Source organism: Esox lucius, chromosome 1 (assembly GCF_011004845.1).
Source record: "Esox lucius isolate fEsoLuc1 chromosome 1, fEsoLuc1.pri, whole genome shotgun sequence".
Lineage (NCBI taxonomy): Eukaryota > Metazoa > Chordata > Actinopteri > Esociformes > Esocidae > Esox > Esox lucius.
The window spans coordinates 14,676,553-14,693,023 of NC_047569.1; the positions used below are offsets into that span (position 1 = coordinate 14,676,553).

Genomic DNA, 16,471 nt, shown 5'->3' on the forward strand with positions numbered 1-16,471 from the left:
GATCAATAGGATTCGATCACTATCTAATCATCAGGTCTCAAATCTGTCAACTGTGTCCGCATTGAGACCAGATTAGCTTGTGCCTCCGTATGCAAATGTTTTGACAGACATTCTTTCAAAATAATATTGATTTATTTATTTATTGTGGCCATAAATCAATGGTTCCACTTGTCAATTATTTTTAAGGCCAGTATTGTAACAATATAAAAAGTCTGCCCATCCAGCTAATTTTTTCCTAATTCATATCCATACAAATGTGATAACATGCATCCTTCATCCTAATATTGTCCTGATCTAGCCCTGATCTAGTCCTGATCTAGTCCTGGTCTAGTACTGATATTGTCATGATCAAGTCCTGATGTTTTCCATTTACCCCAATAAGATTTGATCGCATTATCTTTTAATCATCCATACCCCTCCAGCAATGTGGGTACAATCAGAATGTTGACAAGATCAGGACAAAGGACACACGCTATCACCAATTATAAACAGTGCAGAGTTGGTCATAAACATTTTACAACCATCAGCTCACAATGTGTCTAATCAGGTACACTTGCCTTACAAGTGTAGGTTAGGGTGAGTTATAAGAAGATCTGCTTTTACAACTTGGCCTGTCTTCCACGGTTGTGTTTAATTAAACACTTCTTCAGTGAGTCGTTTAAATAATCATCAGTTGGACATAACTGTACCGGCAAAAGCTATGTGGCAGAGGCCTTGCTTTTCACCTAAGTGCAAAGACGTATTAGAACACAGCATGGCTGATTCTGTCTAAATAAAAGGACAGACCATAAAATAAACAGCTACAATGGTCTCACACATATATACACAATATTCCTTCCCCTCCCTTTCTCTCTCTCTTTCTCTCTCTCTCCGTCACTCACACGCTGTTGTCCCTATCCCAAGCCTCTCTCTCACCATCATTCAGTCATCATTCACTCCTACCAACCGCAGGACTCTGAAGAGCAACAACCGGCTCTGTCAATGAACTGTGACAAGGTGTTGTTCTTTGGGTTTTCTCCTCCCTCTCTTGCCTTCCGGGAACACTAATTGGCCACATGCAGAGTAATGTGACCAATCGAATCATCCTCGGCCAAGAGCCGGAGCTGCAGATCGGAAGAGCAGAGCGTTGGGCTCAGTCCGGCTCCCACGCCGAAGAGTTCCTGGGGTGACACTTCGTTCTTTTTCCTTCTTTTAACCTTTTGGAATACCTCAGGATTTAAACCCCATCTCATCCCAAGGGTTTGGTAGTCTCCCGCCCCTGACCTGGCCCCCCCTGCCCCCCCGCCCGCCGTCGGATCAGCGCTCAGGTGAAAAGTGCACCATCAGAGGGGCAATCCCTGGCCCTTCTGCTGCACCACGGTGAGTAACCTGGATGGACAGGCAGTCAGGGGACCCTGGGCCACTCATGAGGGTGAAACTGTCATAGACAAACAGGGAGAGGGAAAGAGACAGAAAGGGTTTGACACTGTGGGGGGTACTTCTTGAATTACATTGTCATGTGAAGCTTTGGAGAGAATATGCTTCTTTTATCCTTTATTCGGGTACATTGTCCAATTCACTATATTTTTTATTAATGCAGTGGTAGAAATGCTATGAATCATATTCCCCGGGCTAATAACTGTTTGCCAGTTGGTGTAGTACCAATGCAGTGAGAACCTTTAGCCATTTGAGATAATTTAAGGTTTTCTGAAATGGAAGTCACAAATTGACTCTAAGTTGTCAGTCATTTAAAAAATAAAGTGATTTGATTCAGCATTTTGCCACAGTGTTAATTTCCATCATGTAAACTGACCAGCACCAAGTGCCTCATAAAATATATGACACACTAAAAGCTTGTAATTAGCTAATCATTTTCTCTAATATCGACCCCTTCCTGATAACAGTTTATCACAGGAGGGAATGCTCAAGGTCCTTGTATATTGTTGCAGTCAGTCCTTTTCAATATTTTAACACCAATTTTAACACCAATGACATAAATACTGAAATATATTAGTGCACAGTAGTTTCCACAATGTATAGACATATGTTTTGCACTATTAAATTACCTATTCATTAAAAATGAAGATATACTATTGATGAAGATGTATTTTAAAGTGTTTTATATGGTTCCAAAGGGACATCATTGATCACAGAATGATCAAGAATGACCCGTGCTGCTACTGCAAGAAGGGTCTAAATGCATTCTTAAAAGAGTTTGATATTAAAACAAAGATTGGTTTGGTGCAATGTTCTTGAATATTTTTGCAACATAATTGACCTAATGAATCACCTACGCAGGCCAAGCGTAAGCAAGACTGTCTGCCGTCAATCATGTACATGTAAATGAATACATAAACACAGCTTGTACCCTCCGAGACCCTAGACTGAAGAAGTCAAATAACAGGTCAACTTTTTCCAGCTTGAAGTAACAAAATGGTTGTTTCTTTTCATTTTCAACACATGTTGGGTATAAGTAGGGCAAAGGCAGGTCAACTTTCACAACCTGTCCAACTCTGTTTCATAAACACAGATAAAGCTTGCATAGTTCATCTTTAAGATAACTGAGCATCTATAACTGTTTAGCTCTGAATGGTTAACTGGTTCTCCCCTGTTGTTCTCAATGGATCTCAATGGGGATGGGGTTAAAGATGGACGTTAGAGGGGGATGTGGAGTTTCCATCCATATGCTATTCAACTTTAACACTGTTCTATATCGTAATCAATACCAGTGAAGACTAGTGCAGGGAGAAGTGAGAGGAGAGTAAAACAGCCTCATCCTACATATACCTACTTTAAACTTTAAAGTCTAGACCAAACTCACTAATAACATGCTATTGATATGTTATCTACAACTTGTGTTGTCTTCAGCTTAAGCTATCTACAATTTATCTGTAATCTTCAACTTATCTTATATCTTATCTACAACGTAATAAATTCTTGCAAGCAACCCAGTTACAGCAATTAACCCCTTAGACAGTATAAACAATTCTGCTTGGCAAATGAAAGGTTTACACTGAAGTGATGTCTAAAAGAAGCTAGCATGCTAGCCAATGTAGCCTGGGTGCTTGACGGCTGTTATGAGGTAAGATGCTCAGGATCTACGCTACTCCTCAGCCCGAGTGTCTAATGTGAATGCTGAAAAATACACAAATAGGCATTCTGACAAGGCTCTGTATATAGAAACTAGACCTATTGTAGCTAACTACAACCACCTGCAACACACTGTCCCAGTTTAACCTCCCCACCCATTCACAGACAGAGCCCAGAGGCACAGTTAGTTAGCATCATTTGATAGTTACAGCAATTTTTCGCTCACACACTAAGAAAATGGCTGCCAGTTTCAATATGCAACGGGGGTTATGGGAGCTTGATAATCACAGTGTGTCTGTGGCTGTGTATGTTTGTTTGCCCCCCATGCAATCCACATGCGTCTCATGTGACAGCCTCTCTGAAGGCCTCTCTCAAACTGGCATCCCCCACCACAGGACAATGGGGCACTTCTTACTGTGCTAACACATAGCCACATAGCCAACCCTACGCTTACCCATTAGCCTGTAGCATTACTGTATTCACAGTCTCATGCTTGGCCAAGAGAACAGTACCAGCAGTCAAAATGTAAATGTTGAATAAAACCTTCTAGAAACATAAGGTAGGTTTCCATGAAATTTAGTGACACATTTTGTCTTAGTGACTGTTTGTATTCATTGTTAAGGGGGTTGTTTTTTACTACCAGATTAAGTGTAATTTTTTATTTGATTCACAGAAAACAATAATGTGATTTCCCGGCACATCATTTGCTTTGTTTACTGTAACCGCTGAAGAGGTTTTGGCACTTAAATATACTGAAGTGTGTATTAAAGGAATATCTTTACTGCCTGCTTGTATTAACCTACACACTTCCCAGGATGTGCAATTTACAGGCTGAAATTATGAACAGCCTGGTCCCCCCTGTCCATATGTGAGTTGTACTGTAGGACTTAAAGGTTGCCCAATAATGAATATTTAACATGGAGACAAGGAAGGATTATTAAAAGTTTCACATAAAATACAATTTATTCTTATAGGAGCTATAAACATTATAAAACTCTCCATCTCCCCTAGATGGATAAAGTCCAAAGTGTCATCATATCGTATATAGTCACTACATATTTAGGGGCCATTATTAAATCAAGTGCTCATCTATAAGAATACTAAAATGCTGGTGAATGAGACTAAAGATGTGAGAGAGTACCGGCCTATTACTGTAGTGATTGTTACAGAGTCTGTTCCTCACAGATTAAACTCACCACATTCCTGCTCTGCATGTCGCTGTGTTCCACTGACAGATACCCCACTGAGCACTTCTCTAATCACCTGCAACAACATTCTAGACGTTTCTGGAAGTTTCTGTCTCTCTCTCTCTATCTGTCCCCCTATGTACGTAACTAAACAGGGTCGAATTGGATTTGTAAAGTCAAAGTTGTCAATGTTTATAAAGTTATTGTAAACGGTCCTCTGTGGATCTTGGCCTGAATTTCCTTGTTTACAGATACCTTCACCCTGACCTGCCCTCTGTCCGTCGCCTCCCCGTAACCATGACGACCAAAACGACCAACGACCTGGAAGGGAACAAGGCCTCCTCCTCCCCTCTCCTGTTGTCCACATCATCTCCGTCCTCCCTGTCCTGCCAGCGCTTGGTGACCAAGGATGGCCACTGTGCCCTGCGCTCCCCCGCTCCCTCTGCGGGCCTCTGGCCGTCTTGGTCCTCCGCCTCCGCCTGGCTCCTGGCGCTACAGGTGAACAAACCTAGAAACGCCTTTGTGTCCACTGTGCTTCTGAAAACAATACATCTGCGTTCACAGATGTCCCATTTTTTACAGCCTTTTTATGATATCAGATCATTTCTAAATTGCCTTTGAAAGCCACAGTGCTCCTAACACACAATCAGATGGACTCTGTCTGTGTCCCAGGAGCCAGCCAGTAATATAAGGGGTTTGGAACCCACGTCTTTGCTCTGCAGGACCTTTGGGGTGCGGTGGTGTGCCTGCGCTGGCGCTGGGTCCTATTGGCCTTCTGCACCTCCTTCCTGGCCCACTGGCTGCTGTTCGCCTGCCTGTGGTACCTACTGGCCCACCTGAACGGAGACCTGGTCGTGGAGGACCACGACGCTCCTCCAGACGGTCACGTGGTGTGCGTCAAACACATCACCAGCTTCACCGCGGCCTTCTCCTTCTCCCTGGAGACCCAGCTGACCATCGGGTATGGCACCATGTTCCCCAGCGGAGACTGTCCCAGCGCCATCGCCCTGTTGGCTGTTCAGATGCTGCTGGGTCTCATGCTGGAGGCCTTCATCACAGGTACGCTGTTGGAGAACCTTTTTACGTTCGTTGCTTGTTCTTGTTACCTTTCTATGCTGAGGGTCCACTGCATAATTTTCCTCTCTAGTTTCTATAAAATTTTAGTTTCACCTGCAATGGACAACTGCTGATATGTTCGCATAAGAACTGTGTCCCTTTTCTCCACTGTCTTCTAGGTGCGTTTGTGGCCAAGATCGCCCGACCCCAAAAGCGTGCGGGGGCCATCCAGTTCAGCCCCCAGGCAGTGGTGGGGCACCACCAGGGCCAACCCTGCCTCATGTTCCGGGCCACCAACCTGTTGCGTCGCCCCCTGGTGGATGTGGAGGTCAGCGCCGTTCTGTACGAAGAGAAGGATGGCCAGGTCCTGCACCAGACCAACCTGGACTTCCAACTAGACCGCCTGGGCGCACGCCCCTGCCCCTTCTTCATCTTCCCACTCACCTTCTACCACGTTCTGGACCGCAATAGCCCCCTCTACCCGGCCCTGCGGGAGGGCAGTGCCAGCCACTTTGAGCTGGTGGTGTTTCTCTCCGCATCCCAGGAAGGCACGGGCGATGCCTGCCAGAAGAGGACGTCCTACCTTCGTCAGGAGATCCAGTTTGATCGACTCTTCTTGCCCGCCATGGGGTTTGACAAACAGGGCAGGTACCAGGTGAGCAGCCAGCACTTTGGCATTGCCCACTGCAAGGAGCCGCTGGACAAGGAGTTTGTGGTGCAGATCAACGGGGATGGGAGTGACAGGATGGAGTAAGGAGATGAAAGGGGAGGATGATTGGAAGGGGGTTGGGCAGAGAATCATAAGCCGGGGGGTCAAGGGTGTAGAAGAAAAAGATATGTTGAGTGAGGGCTGAGGGAAGTATCACAGGGATAGAGAAATTGGAAAAGGGCTAAGGGCAGAGGTCAGACAGGGAGAGGTAAGGGCAATACGCCATGCAAGTGACCTGTCGATTTCCAGGAAGTAGCCTTGTATTTTTTATAACTTTTTTTAGGCTTTTTTAACGTTATTCAATGGGCAAATACGCAATGGATCATCAAAGCAAAAAACTTCGTAAAATGCATTTGGCAGAGGTTTATTCATCCACAAACACAAATATAATTTTAAACAGTATCTTATACGACAATTTTTTATGAATTTTATGACATAATAAAATCATCATGCCCATTCAGATCAGCTCTGAAAAAGATCTGATGTAAAAAACGAGATCTCAAAATACCAAATTATGGAAAACACAGTGACTTTCAAAAGTATTCAAACCCCTGTACTTCCTTTCTGTTTCCTTTCCTTTCTGTTTAATATTTTATTTGAAAACACTGACACTCAAAAATCTATTATTATATGGTTACATTGGTTATATGCTTAGAAATATGTATGCTTAGAAAAATGCAAAATCTGAAATATATTGCTTTTATAAATATTAAATCCCTGTGCTGTGGAAGCTCCCAGAATGTGCCGTAACAAGAACAGTTACCTCACCATTGGCCTCCACGTGAGAGCCATTCCATTTGCTGTCACATTTTCTGGATAAGAAACTACAGCTTAAGGATCAGTGGTCAGGCTGTGAATTTGATGGAACATTAAGACCAAAGACCATTATACTGACATTAGGGTTAAAGTAAGAGACATGCATAGATTAGGAATAGGTTACAAAATATTGAATTGTTTGTTTACAAAATAAAGCTTGGGAGTAAATTCACCTTTCAACACAACACTGATCCCAAGCACAAGGCAAAGCCACATTATAGTGGCTCACGAATATATAGACAAATGTCCTACAGGAAGAAGGGGACACAATCTCTCAGGAATGGAACTGTCAATCAATGTGATTGCCACTGATGTGTGCAAAACTGGGACATATCTACTTACCAAAAGACTGTTATTGCAGCAAAAGTTGTCTTTATCAAATACTTGTGTATAGGGGTTGAATATTTATTTATGCAACATATTTCAGTTTTTTATTATTCTTAAACATATTATAAAACCCATGCCACCACTAAACAATTGATTGTTAGTGTCAGTGTTTTAAAATATAATAACAGAACAAAATGCCAATGTATCATCACTACATGTATGATGACAGTAAAATGAGGTAAAATCATTACAGTAAAATGAGGGAATTGGTCAGGTTTTTGAATATTTTTGCAAGACAATGTAAATCAGAATTGGGCTGCAAGTTCATATGTAGCCTTTGACTTGGTAACCTGGACCTTACCAAACAGCATTCATCAAGTTCATTGAAGACCACTAGACTGTAGAACTTCTCACCTCCTGGAGATCTCAACAACCAACGGGCACATTCACTGCCATGAAGGAAGATATTCCACAATCGAACTACGCTGCTATGGAATACACTCTTCCACTGGTTTTACACAGGCAGCCCAATTCAATTCTATGGCAAAAAGCTGATCATGTTGGTCAAAAGACAAATTCATAAAAACTCCTATTTAAAAAAATAATAAGATTGGGCTGTTTGTGTACACAGCCTCAGTAGTGTAGAGGAACCTTGTACTTTGAGTGGTGACTCAATGGGAACTCAATGTCTTCAATAACTTTAACTGAGGTATATTATATTGAACTGTCAGATATATCAGTCAAGCCTTAGAAAATATTATAGTTGATTTAACTGCAAATTGATTAGATTACAGCCTTAAATGTTTAGGAGAAATCTTCACAGAAATCAGTTTGTGTCTATATGCACCAAATATTAGCCACAGAAAAAAAAATGTAATATGTTATACATTGTAAAATACTATGGCTTTAGATTGAGCACTTTAGTAATAGCTTCAGCATTTGCAGAAAGATGTAAGTTGATCGTTATATTTGCCCTTTGAATTTATGTAAAGACAAAAATCACTACTACATCATGCATATAGTGTATGCATGACTCAACAACAGCAATTCACCACGATTAAGGAGTATTTGGAAGGAATGTTGTGGAAAGAAAGCCCTGATTTTGAGAGATGAAATCTTATTGTATCATAATACATGTTCCAATGGCTTGTACAGTGTACATTACATTAAATAAAATAATATTTTCTAAACATTCAAATACCTTTTTTTTTATAATTTCTCATACTTCATTCAACAATTTGCCACAAAATCCTATCTAGGACTCAGAGTTGATTCATACAAAATGTAATCCAGTATGACAACATCAAGCAATATCTTTCACCACTGGTAATGCATTTACTGTGACAGTTCAGAATAGCAAAATGCATGCCATCAACGGAATACACACAATTGAGAGAATGCGATCACAATTATTTTATTTATGGAAAAATACAATAAATCCATTCCTTTTAATTTCAGAACACTATAAAACATAGCCTACATAGCTAGATGGTCTTCATCTTCAAACCAGGACATGAATTACAGGTAGATATATAATAGTAACACTTAGAATATGGTCATATTAAATAGCAATGAATGAATGAGTTTTAAAAGTTTCAACAAAAACGTGGTAAAAAAAATAATTCACACAGCTGTTGTGAAATTCCTTTGCCTTCTACACAAATTGGTCAATACATTGCACCCCAAAAACCTCTGTAATGAACATATAAAAAAGGTCATTAGTAATGGCAAATGTAAGAAAGAAAAACATTTAAAAATAGTTATGACTTGTGTTTTACAATAAGTAACACTCTTCTGTATAATAGCTTATACAATAACATTAATGAGAAGGATATTAACAATTAATTGTAAGTGAATGATATCTCTTTATTCAGTAAAAAGTTCTAGGTCAGTAAATCTTTGGAACTACTTTAAAATTATTACCCTTTTGGGGAATTTGAGTGCATCTTTTAGTGTGTGTGTGTGTGTGTGTGTGTGTATACAGTATTATGAACAGAATGTAGATTGCAGCTCTTTGAAAGCAGCCCGTCTCTGCTTCCTGTCCAAATCCACTCTCTTCCTTTCCTCCTGCTCCTCTCGGATCTCAGCCTCAAACTTACTACTCACCTTCAGAGCCAATGCCTGTAACATACAACACATTTTTACAGTAGATTCCTACACCATAGGTGGGTATCAGAACACCAATTTTAAACGCAATACTCATTACTCAGTACTTGAAACATCATATTACATCGTTTTAATCTAGATTGCAGACTCAAAAATGGCCACACAGTCACTGCAATAATTATCCATCCACTAGAGGTCAATGTAACCTAAGACATACTTAAGTAGAATCCCATTATGATTGCGTTGTGCACTGTGAGGAATTAATTAGGCCAGCTATTGCAGGTCAGTTCTTAAAATGGCTGTGCTTGTGATCTGTATACTGTGACCTGTTTTGGTTCACAACTATTGCACACCTTCGACTTGCTCAATTAACCCTGCTTATCACAGGCATGGATCCTATGAAGATGACACATAAACCCTATTTTACACACACTGCGCACAGATTAGCGCAGGAGTCCCACAGAGGATGGTGCTATTGGGGTTGGTAATCTAATATGGTTGCCTTGCTTCGATGCGCTCTAGTGACTCCCTAAGGTGGACTCAATTGAGAAAGAGTGTGTTCCTTTTGGCACGAAAGGATTCCGGTCTAGACTTCCTGGTTGAGCGAGCAGTATGATAAGAACCAGAAAGGCACCGGAGGTGGTTCAAAGTCACATATCTCGACATCGACAGTCCCAAGTTGGTTAGTTACTCTGATGAAGTGGGGCCTTAAGCACACATTTTACACCACAAAATCTGGCAGAAAAACAAGGTAAAATTTTTTTTTTTAAAAGGGTCTCTCACACACAGAGTCTTACCTTAGCCTCAAAGAAATCCCGCGCCCCCATGACACCCTCTGTGGAGACGTCAATTTCAGACAGTCTGGCTAGGGCCATCAGACCACTTTCATCCTGCAGCTCGCCTGCCGCTGCACGTCTGAAGATCAGCAGGAACTGGCGGAGAACCATAAGGGAAAGAGAGAACCATAGAGACTGTGACACTTCCTGTTTCAGTTATTTTATTTTACCTTCACCTGCCATTTTTGATCTGCTCGTTTTTTCTCCTGTCCTGTGTGTTTGGTTTTATTATTTCATTTGTTATATGAACCATATATTAATTTCCCTTCTGTGGAATGCATAAACACTACCTATGCTTGATAGTAAAACATTCTAAGGGGGGGGGGGGGGGGGGGTGACGATGACTTAAGACTAACGGAGTAGCCAAGCCTCATCACGCTGCAGATTTAACCCAGCTGGATGGGTTTCATTTGGGCAAGTACAAACGTTTCAGTTCACAGCAAGTTGTTTTGTTGGGGTGCCTGGTTGGGACAAAATCCTGCAGTACCTGTGGAATGTCTGGAACAGAACCGCCTAGGCCTGTACATGGTGAAATAAACTGAACAAGTTCATTTGGTTGAGACTTTATTCATTTAACTGTTGTTTTCCCAAATAAAGCCAGGGTTCTGCATTGGCTCACACGACAACTGTCAGAACTGGCAATCCCTACAAAGCTTCACCACATTAAGGTGTACCACACATTCGGCTATCATGTCATCACGGAGACACGATAACAGCTGTTTGTGGGTGTAGAGCAAGAATTGTCCTCACAGTGGTTTGTGGGAGTGACCTCAGTGCAGCCACCTGATAGTTTTCTCTGCAGCCTGACCACTAGTAGCCCCAGTGGAAATATGCTGTTAGGGGATCCATGAGCACTGATACACCAAACAGGAGAGAATGAGGCAGGATCTGGGCTTTGGTCAAAGGCCTCAGAGCTGCAACACAGAGTCTTTGTATCAATCCTTTCAGCTGCTCCTGTCACCACCTGTGTAATCCTGGGAGCGTGTGTGTTTTTGTGAAAGGGGGGGGCGGTGGTTAGAATAGGGACATACACAAGGTCTCCACATGTCGTAATCAGCGTCTCTCGCCTTCTTTCACACCCACCGTACTTTCACAGAGTGATAACAAGGCACACCCTTTAACTGCCAGCAGGAACGGAATAAATGGGATGCAGTTTAAAAATAAACACTCATTAACAGACGTGTCACACACACACACACACACACACACCTCTCTGTAGCTGAGCTTGCCGTCAAAGTCTTCGTCCACCTCCTTGATCATGTTTTTCAGGCCCAGGTGGGTTTGAGGCGCCCCCAGCTTCTCCATCATCAGCTTCAGCTCCATCAGGTCTATAAAGCCGTCTTTACCACTGTCAAACCTGCAGCGCATGGAAAGGGATGTTAGTGTTTCTGCATGGTCGTCGTCCCCCACTTTTAGCATGGTAGCATCCATCACAAAGACAATTCCATTCCTGAGCTTCTTCGGTTGGGTCAATCGCTTGCCTGAGTCATACACTAGTGGTGGTGGATTGACTCAGCGAATAAAGCAGAAGACAGGCAGCAATGTGCTTTAAAATGTCCCCACAATTAACTTTGAAGCCAGTTAATTTCAAAACACTGGGCTGTTGCCACCATGATGGGCATAAATGTTTAATTTACTCCACAAAGATGTAAAAACAAGAGTAGCGTGCTTAAAAAACTAAATATCCCTTTAAGCGCCATTATAACCATATAGTTCCTTCGCCACAGGTAAAACCTACTACACTCAGAAAGAGACGATTCACAGACACTGGTTTATCAGAACGGATAACATGTCCAGTGTAAATAAAGCAGGGCAAAGACTACAGCAAACAACTAGAGCCCAGAGGAATACATCACGTTCACATCAACAGCTCAGCAAAACCGCAAAGCCCCATGTGACAGTCGTCTCTAAGGTCAGACCACTTTATGTCCCTGAGACTGGGCAGATGACCGCAGCTAGACAATGATGCAGGTCTTGAGTCTGGCACTGAGACGACACTCAAGGCTTGACACCAACCACACGGACACCTGACAGCTGGTTTGCACTTGACGGCCACACAAACACCAACTTTCTCTGATGTGTCCCAGTTAAACACACACAAAACAGTCATTTAAATGGGTCGAAAAACACACCCACAAAACAGTCATTTAAAAAGGTTAAAAACACACCTACAAAACAGTCACTTAAAACAGTTAAAAACACATTCAAAACAAACCAGAATGTATGAATAATTGGTATTTGGGGAAGTTGACAGACCAATGGAGTGATTGATGAAAACAAATAAGCGAGCTGTGCTAATGTGTTTCTTTCTGGTAAGTATTCATAGATACTTTACCATCGCTGTTAGAACAGCACCGTCTCTGGGTGTGAGTGAGGAAGCACATACACTGCGACACACAAACACACCTCCTATTGGCTGGGGCCTTAATGGTAAGAGTGTAATCTGGCCAGGCCAGAGAGAGGTCATTGTTTCAGTCAAACACATCAAAGGCCATAGGAACTAAACCCCCTCCCTTCTATACAAGCTGCTTTAGGACTTTTGTAACAATCAGTCTAAAGATATCGTCTCAGTGGCACAAAGGACCATTGATCTAAACCAGTCCCCAACCTCCACAATTTCAAATGGAAACCTTGCTTTACGAATGCTAAAACGCCCATCCCAAAATAAGCTATTGAAACTTATATAATAACACAAAGTAACGCTCACAATGAAACAAGTTTGACCTATTAGAAATCAATCCCCATCATCCACAGCACTTTAACCCACCCAACACATTAATTCCTATCCCCTGCCCTGACAGGCCTGCTGAATCACCATATTCATTCCCCTCCCTGATTCCCCCAGTAAATGTCCTGCTGTCTGTAGGTCTGATTCAGAACAGCTGGTTCTGTTTGGCCCTCCACAGCTGAGCAGAACAACAACTGTTTAAAAAAAAAGCTCCACAGCAACTGGCACTGGCGCATACAGAACTCCCTCCACGGATTAGCGGCAGCTAGGACAGACAGTGTCTCCCAACAACAATATGTTATGCTGAAAGAACAGGGGGGAAAAACTGCCTAGTCAGAAGACTTGAAGTACTATGGTGAGATAAATACTACTCTGGGCAGTGGGCAAGTATCCTAGCCTCGGCCCTCTATGCCAACCTATTGACTGAAAGGCAGCCGAAAGCTTTGACGAGTGTTGATGACACCAAAAGGTTGTTTGGCTTTGGAAAAATTATCATGCAAAGCATTGAAAGAAGAGAGTTAAGGAATGTCCTTTTTTTATAAGGGAGCGGTGCCCCAGCCACAAACTCGATCTATGGTCAGGCCTTATTGTCCCACAGCTAGCTTCCTGCAGGACGCTAATTATAGATGCCAAAGCCTTTAGCATGGACACTGTATTTTGGAGATCTCTCTCTCTCTCTAGCAGCAATGTATTCAGGACACCACTGCTGCTATAGAGTGTTCTAGTGTCTGAGTGAAGACGGAGCAGGTTAGAGCTGGCTGGTAGCGCTACATCCTTATCTCCAATGCAGCACGTTTAAGAACAGTGGCAGGCTGGGGCACGTGCCTGTGCATTTTCACCCTAGATACAAGGATATTTGTGGACTGAGGGACGAAACAAATGTGAGGGGGGAAAATCCGTCCCTCTGAAATCCAGTGACGAACATCACCGAAGGCCATGTTTTAGTAGTGACTAAATCAAAACAAACTTAGCATTGTGCATGAAGTGTGTTGGAGATAAGCATGCGTTTTGGGATGGGGCCAAGTTTAGAGGGGTTAGAGAGAGGAGGAGACTTTTGGATGGAATAACCCCTCCCTCTCCTGGCCTTTCTCCGCTTGGCACGTTACAAAACGCCCCGGTTCCTGGTCCCTCACCCTAACCGTGCCACCATGACATCCAAGCAAACTTCAGGGCACAGACAGACCGGCCACTGTCTAATCAGTTTGCCCCCACTCAACATGTGCCTTACCCACATCTCGGGCCACCAGCCAGTGTGCCAAGGTCAAAGGGGCAAGTACCCTGCACGCAAAGCTAAGTAGAACAGGGGGAGTGGGGGATAAAGAACACAGTGTCCACACAGAAAATAATGGATCCCACCTGACCTCTTCTATTCCGCGAATGAAAAGCCTGCAAAGAGACGATAGGATCGTAATCAAATGGTGGTTTTACTTTCAACTCACTGTGGGCAATTCATCAGTCAGAAACGTGAACAGAAACTCGCTATGATTCATGAGATTTCCAGCCGTGTTGGGGGTAGTGTTGCGACACGCTTCTTTGATAGGGTGGACATGTGTATGAAGCCAGGGATGGCAATAGGAAAGACGGCTGAGCCATCTCTGGCTGGAGGGGGGGTTTATGGAAGAAAACAGAGGATATGGATGACACATCCCACTTACGCCCTACCAACGATGGTGAGACAACTGGGATATCTGGGCAGTTAATGTCAACCAATTAAGAAATGTACATGTCTAATTTAACAGCTAGTGAAGTGGCTGACCCAAATACTATTCACCAGATTAAACGTGTGTGCGCGCGTGTGTATATACAGGTAAAACTACACTTGGAAGGTACACCTTCTACCAAAAAGAAAATGTAAATTTGGCATAGGGGTTAGGTTAAGAGCAAAAATTGGGGATGACATGAGTTGAGTGCAGGGTTGAGGCTAATATCCCTCTACCTCACTAGTGAAACATTATACAGTACGTTCTCCTCTCATCTGTCGATTTCCAGTGTGCGTGTAAAAGACACACACAAACTCACACAGAATCACAAAGATGACATTGTTGCACAGGAAAGGGGGTGTCACTGGAGACCCAGCGTTTGAGAAGAGTGACCCTTTTCTCTCCAGTGAAAAAAAAAAAAAGACAGCAGCACAATGATAGTACAGTCCCATTGGCCCAGGAGAAAAACCTTATTCTGGCCTATTACTGAGGATGTCAGTAATAGGCCAGAGTCCAGTACAGCCCCACAACCCAGACTGGGCAGTGACAAAACTTATCAAAGCCCCTCACACACGCAAATGTACACACATACATGCGCGCACTCACAACATTCGTACAGTAGCCTATGCACTCAGAGCATTAATTAGTGGTAGAAAAACAGCAAACTAAATACGGATATTAAGACTAAATTTATAGTGATTTTTATTGTCATGTGAGCTAAAATACGCATGTTTAATATGTTTTCAAACAGTTAATATGTTGAAAATGATTATTTTTTTGTCGGTGAAGTTCCAGAACAAATCAACTGTAGCAGCTATGCGGAGCTAGGTCACTGGAAATATCGGTCAGTTGTGGTCAGGTAGCCTCTTTCATCCGTGATCTGATCATCTCATTTGACCACTCATTACTTTACCTGGATGTGACTAGACCATGCATTGACTACTGACGTGGATTTTTTTTTGTCAAGGCAGAAAATAATGCACTATGATACTATATTCACGTAACGTAGTTTGCAAATAAAGTCCAAGCCTACCGTTTGAACATTTTCTCCATGTCTTTGATCTGTTTTCGTGAAAATTCTTTGAATTCCGTGTAGGGATTGAACACCTTGGCTTGTTTGGGAGTAGCGTTCCCTTCGTTGATGTCCAGTCTACGGGTGAGTTTCGCCGTGAGTTCCGATGTGGCATCATTGACAATGCCCACCACCGCTTTTTCCAGCGGCTCAGAGACAGGGTCGCTTGGATTCACCGGATTCACCTCTGACGCACACTGGTTGGCCAAGGCAGCTGCATGCTCCGCGGCCAGTCTGCGTTGCAGTTTCCTCGTCAGTTCATCCGATGCCATTGTGCGTAGGAAACCTTTTTAATTTAATGCGGTGGAAGCGTGTGCGGGGTGGTCGGGATGGAAGTCAGCTGTGTGTGTCAGCTGGTGGCTCAGAGTTCTCATCAACGACAAACAGTATATTTTCGAGGGGGTGGGGCACAACGGAGCATCAGCATCACAACACACATCTGAAACCAGCCACACACTAGTCAGCCTAACCTTAACCATAACCACACTGTTAACTTTATGCCTAACCTTAAATTACGGCTAAAAGCACATTTCTGTGAAGAAAAAAATGTACTTTGTGGCGGTGGAATCTGTATTTGTGGTTATGAAATCTAAATGTGTGTCTATATATACACAGTATCAACTTGAAACCCCAGTCTAGCTGTGCAACTCAACTTGTCCACAATTCAAGAAAGTCTTACCTGTGCCTAAATGTCATGCTCAGTGGCAAAGGAAAGTATTTTTTTTTAAAAATCTACATTTTGTTGTTTAGTGTTAATCAAACATCTTTTTGCCGTCACATGCAGAAATCCCTATGGATATTTACAGGAGATGGAATGATTAATGGATATAGAAGAAACTAAATCACAATAAACAAATGCAGTTCC

General features: G+C 42.7%; 2 protein-coding genes across 2 annotated transcripts; one reads left to right on the top strand and one right to left on the bottom strand.

The window, feature by feature from the left end:
• The first annotated feature begins 953 nt into the window (after positions 1–953).
• On the top strand, positions 954–8,309 carry kcnj13 (potassium inwardly rectifying channel subfamily J member 13). The gene is made up of 4 exons (XM_010902310.5): positions 954–1,359; positions 4,508–4,754; positions 4,979–5,315; positions 5,492–8,309. Exons 2-4 carry the CDS (start codon positions 4,554–4,556, stop codon positions 6,064–6,066), a joined length of 1,113 nt encoding a protein of 370 aa, XP_010900612.1. The 5' UTR covers positions 954–1,359; positions 4,508–4,553; the 3' UTR covers positions 6,067–8,309.
• Positions 8,310–8,562: 253 nt separating this feature from the next.
• Positions 8,563–15,878, bottom strand: efhd1 (EF-hand domain family, member D1). The gene is made up of 4 exons (XM_010902309.5): positions 15,568–15,878; positions 11,316–11,463; positions 10,068–10,202; positions 8,563–9,285 (listed from the first exon to the last, which is right to left on the bottom strand). The coding sequence occupies exons 1-4, from the start codon at positions 15,876–15,878 to the stop codon at positions 9,151–9,153; spliced, it is 729 nt and encodes a 242-aa protein (XP_010900611.1). The 3' UTR covers positions 8,563–9,150.
• Between the last annotated feature and the right edge of the window lie 593 nt (positions 15,879–16,471).

Bases quoted from the DNA above. Each gene is read 5' to 3' on its own strand.
- kcnj13 (XM_010902310.5), top strand. From the start codon at position 4,554: ATGACGACCAAAACGACCAACGACCTGGAAGGGAACAAGGCCTCCTCC. The intron at 4,755-4,978 runs GTGAACAAACCT...TTTGCTCTGCAG, and splicing joins CCTGGCTCCTGGCGCTACAG to GACCTTTGGGGTGCGGTGGT. The intron at 5,316-5,491 runs GTACGCTGTTGG...ACTGTCTTCTAG, and splicing joins GCTGGAGGCCTTCATCACAG to GTGCGTTTGTGGCCAAGATC.
- efhd1 (XM_010902309.5), bottom strand. From the start codon at position 15,878: ATGGCATCGGATGAACTGACGAGGAAACTGCAACGCAGACTGGCCGCG. The intron at 11,464-15,567 runs GTAGGCTTGGAC...CATGCGCTGCAG, and splicing joins ATGGAGAAAATGTTCAAACG to GTTTGACAGTGGTAAAGACG. The intron at 10,203-11,315 runs GTGTGTGTGTGT...GTTCTCCGCCAG, and splicing joins GCAAGCTCAGCTACAGAGAG to TTCCTGCTGATCTTCAGACG.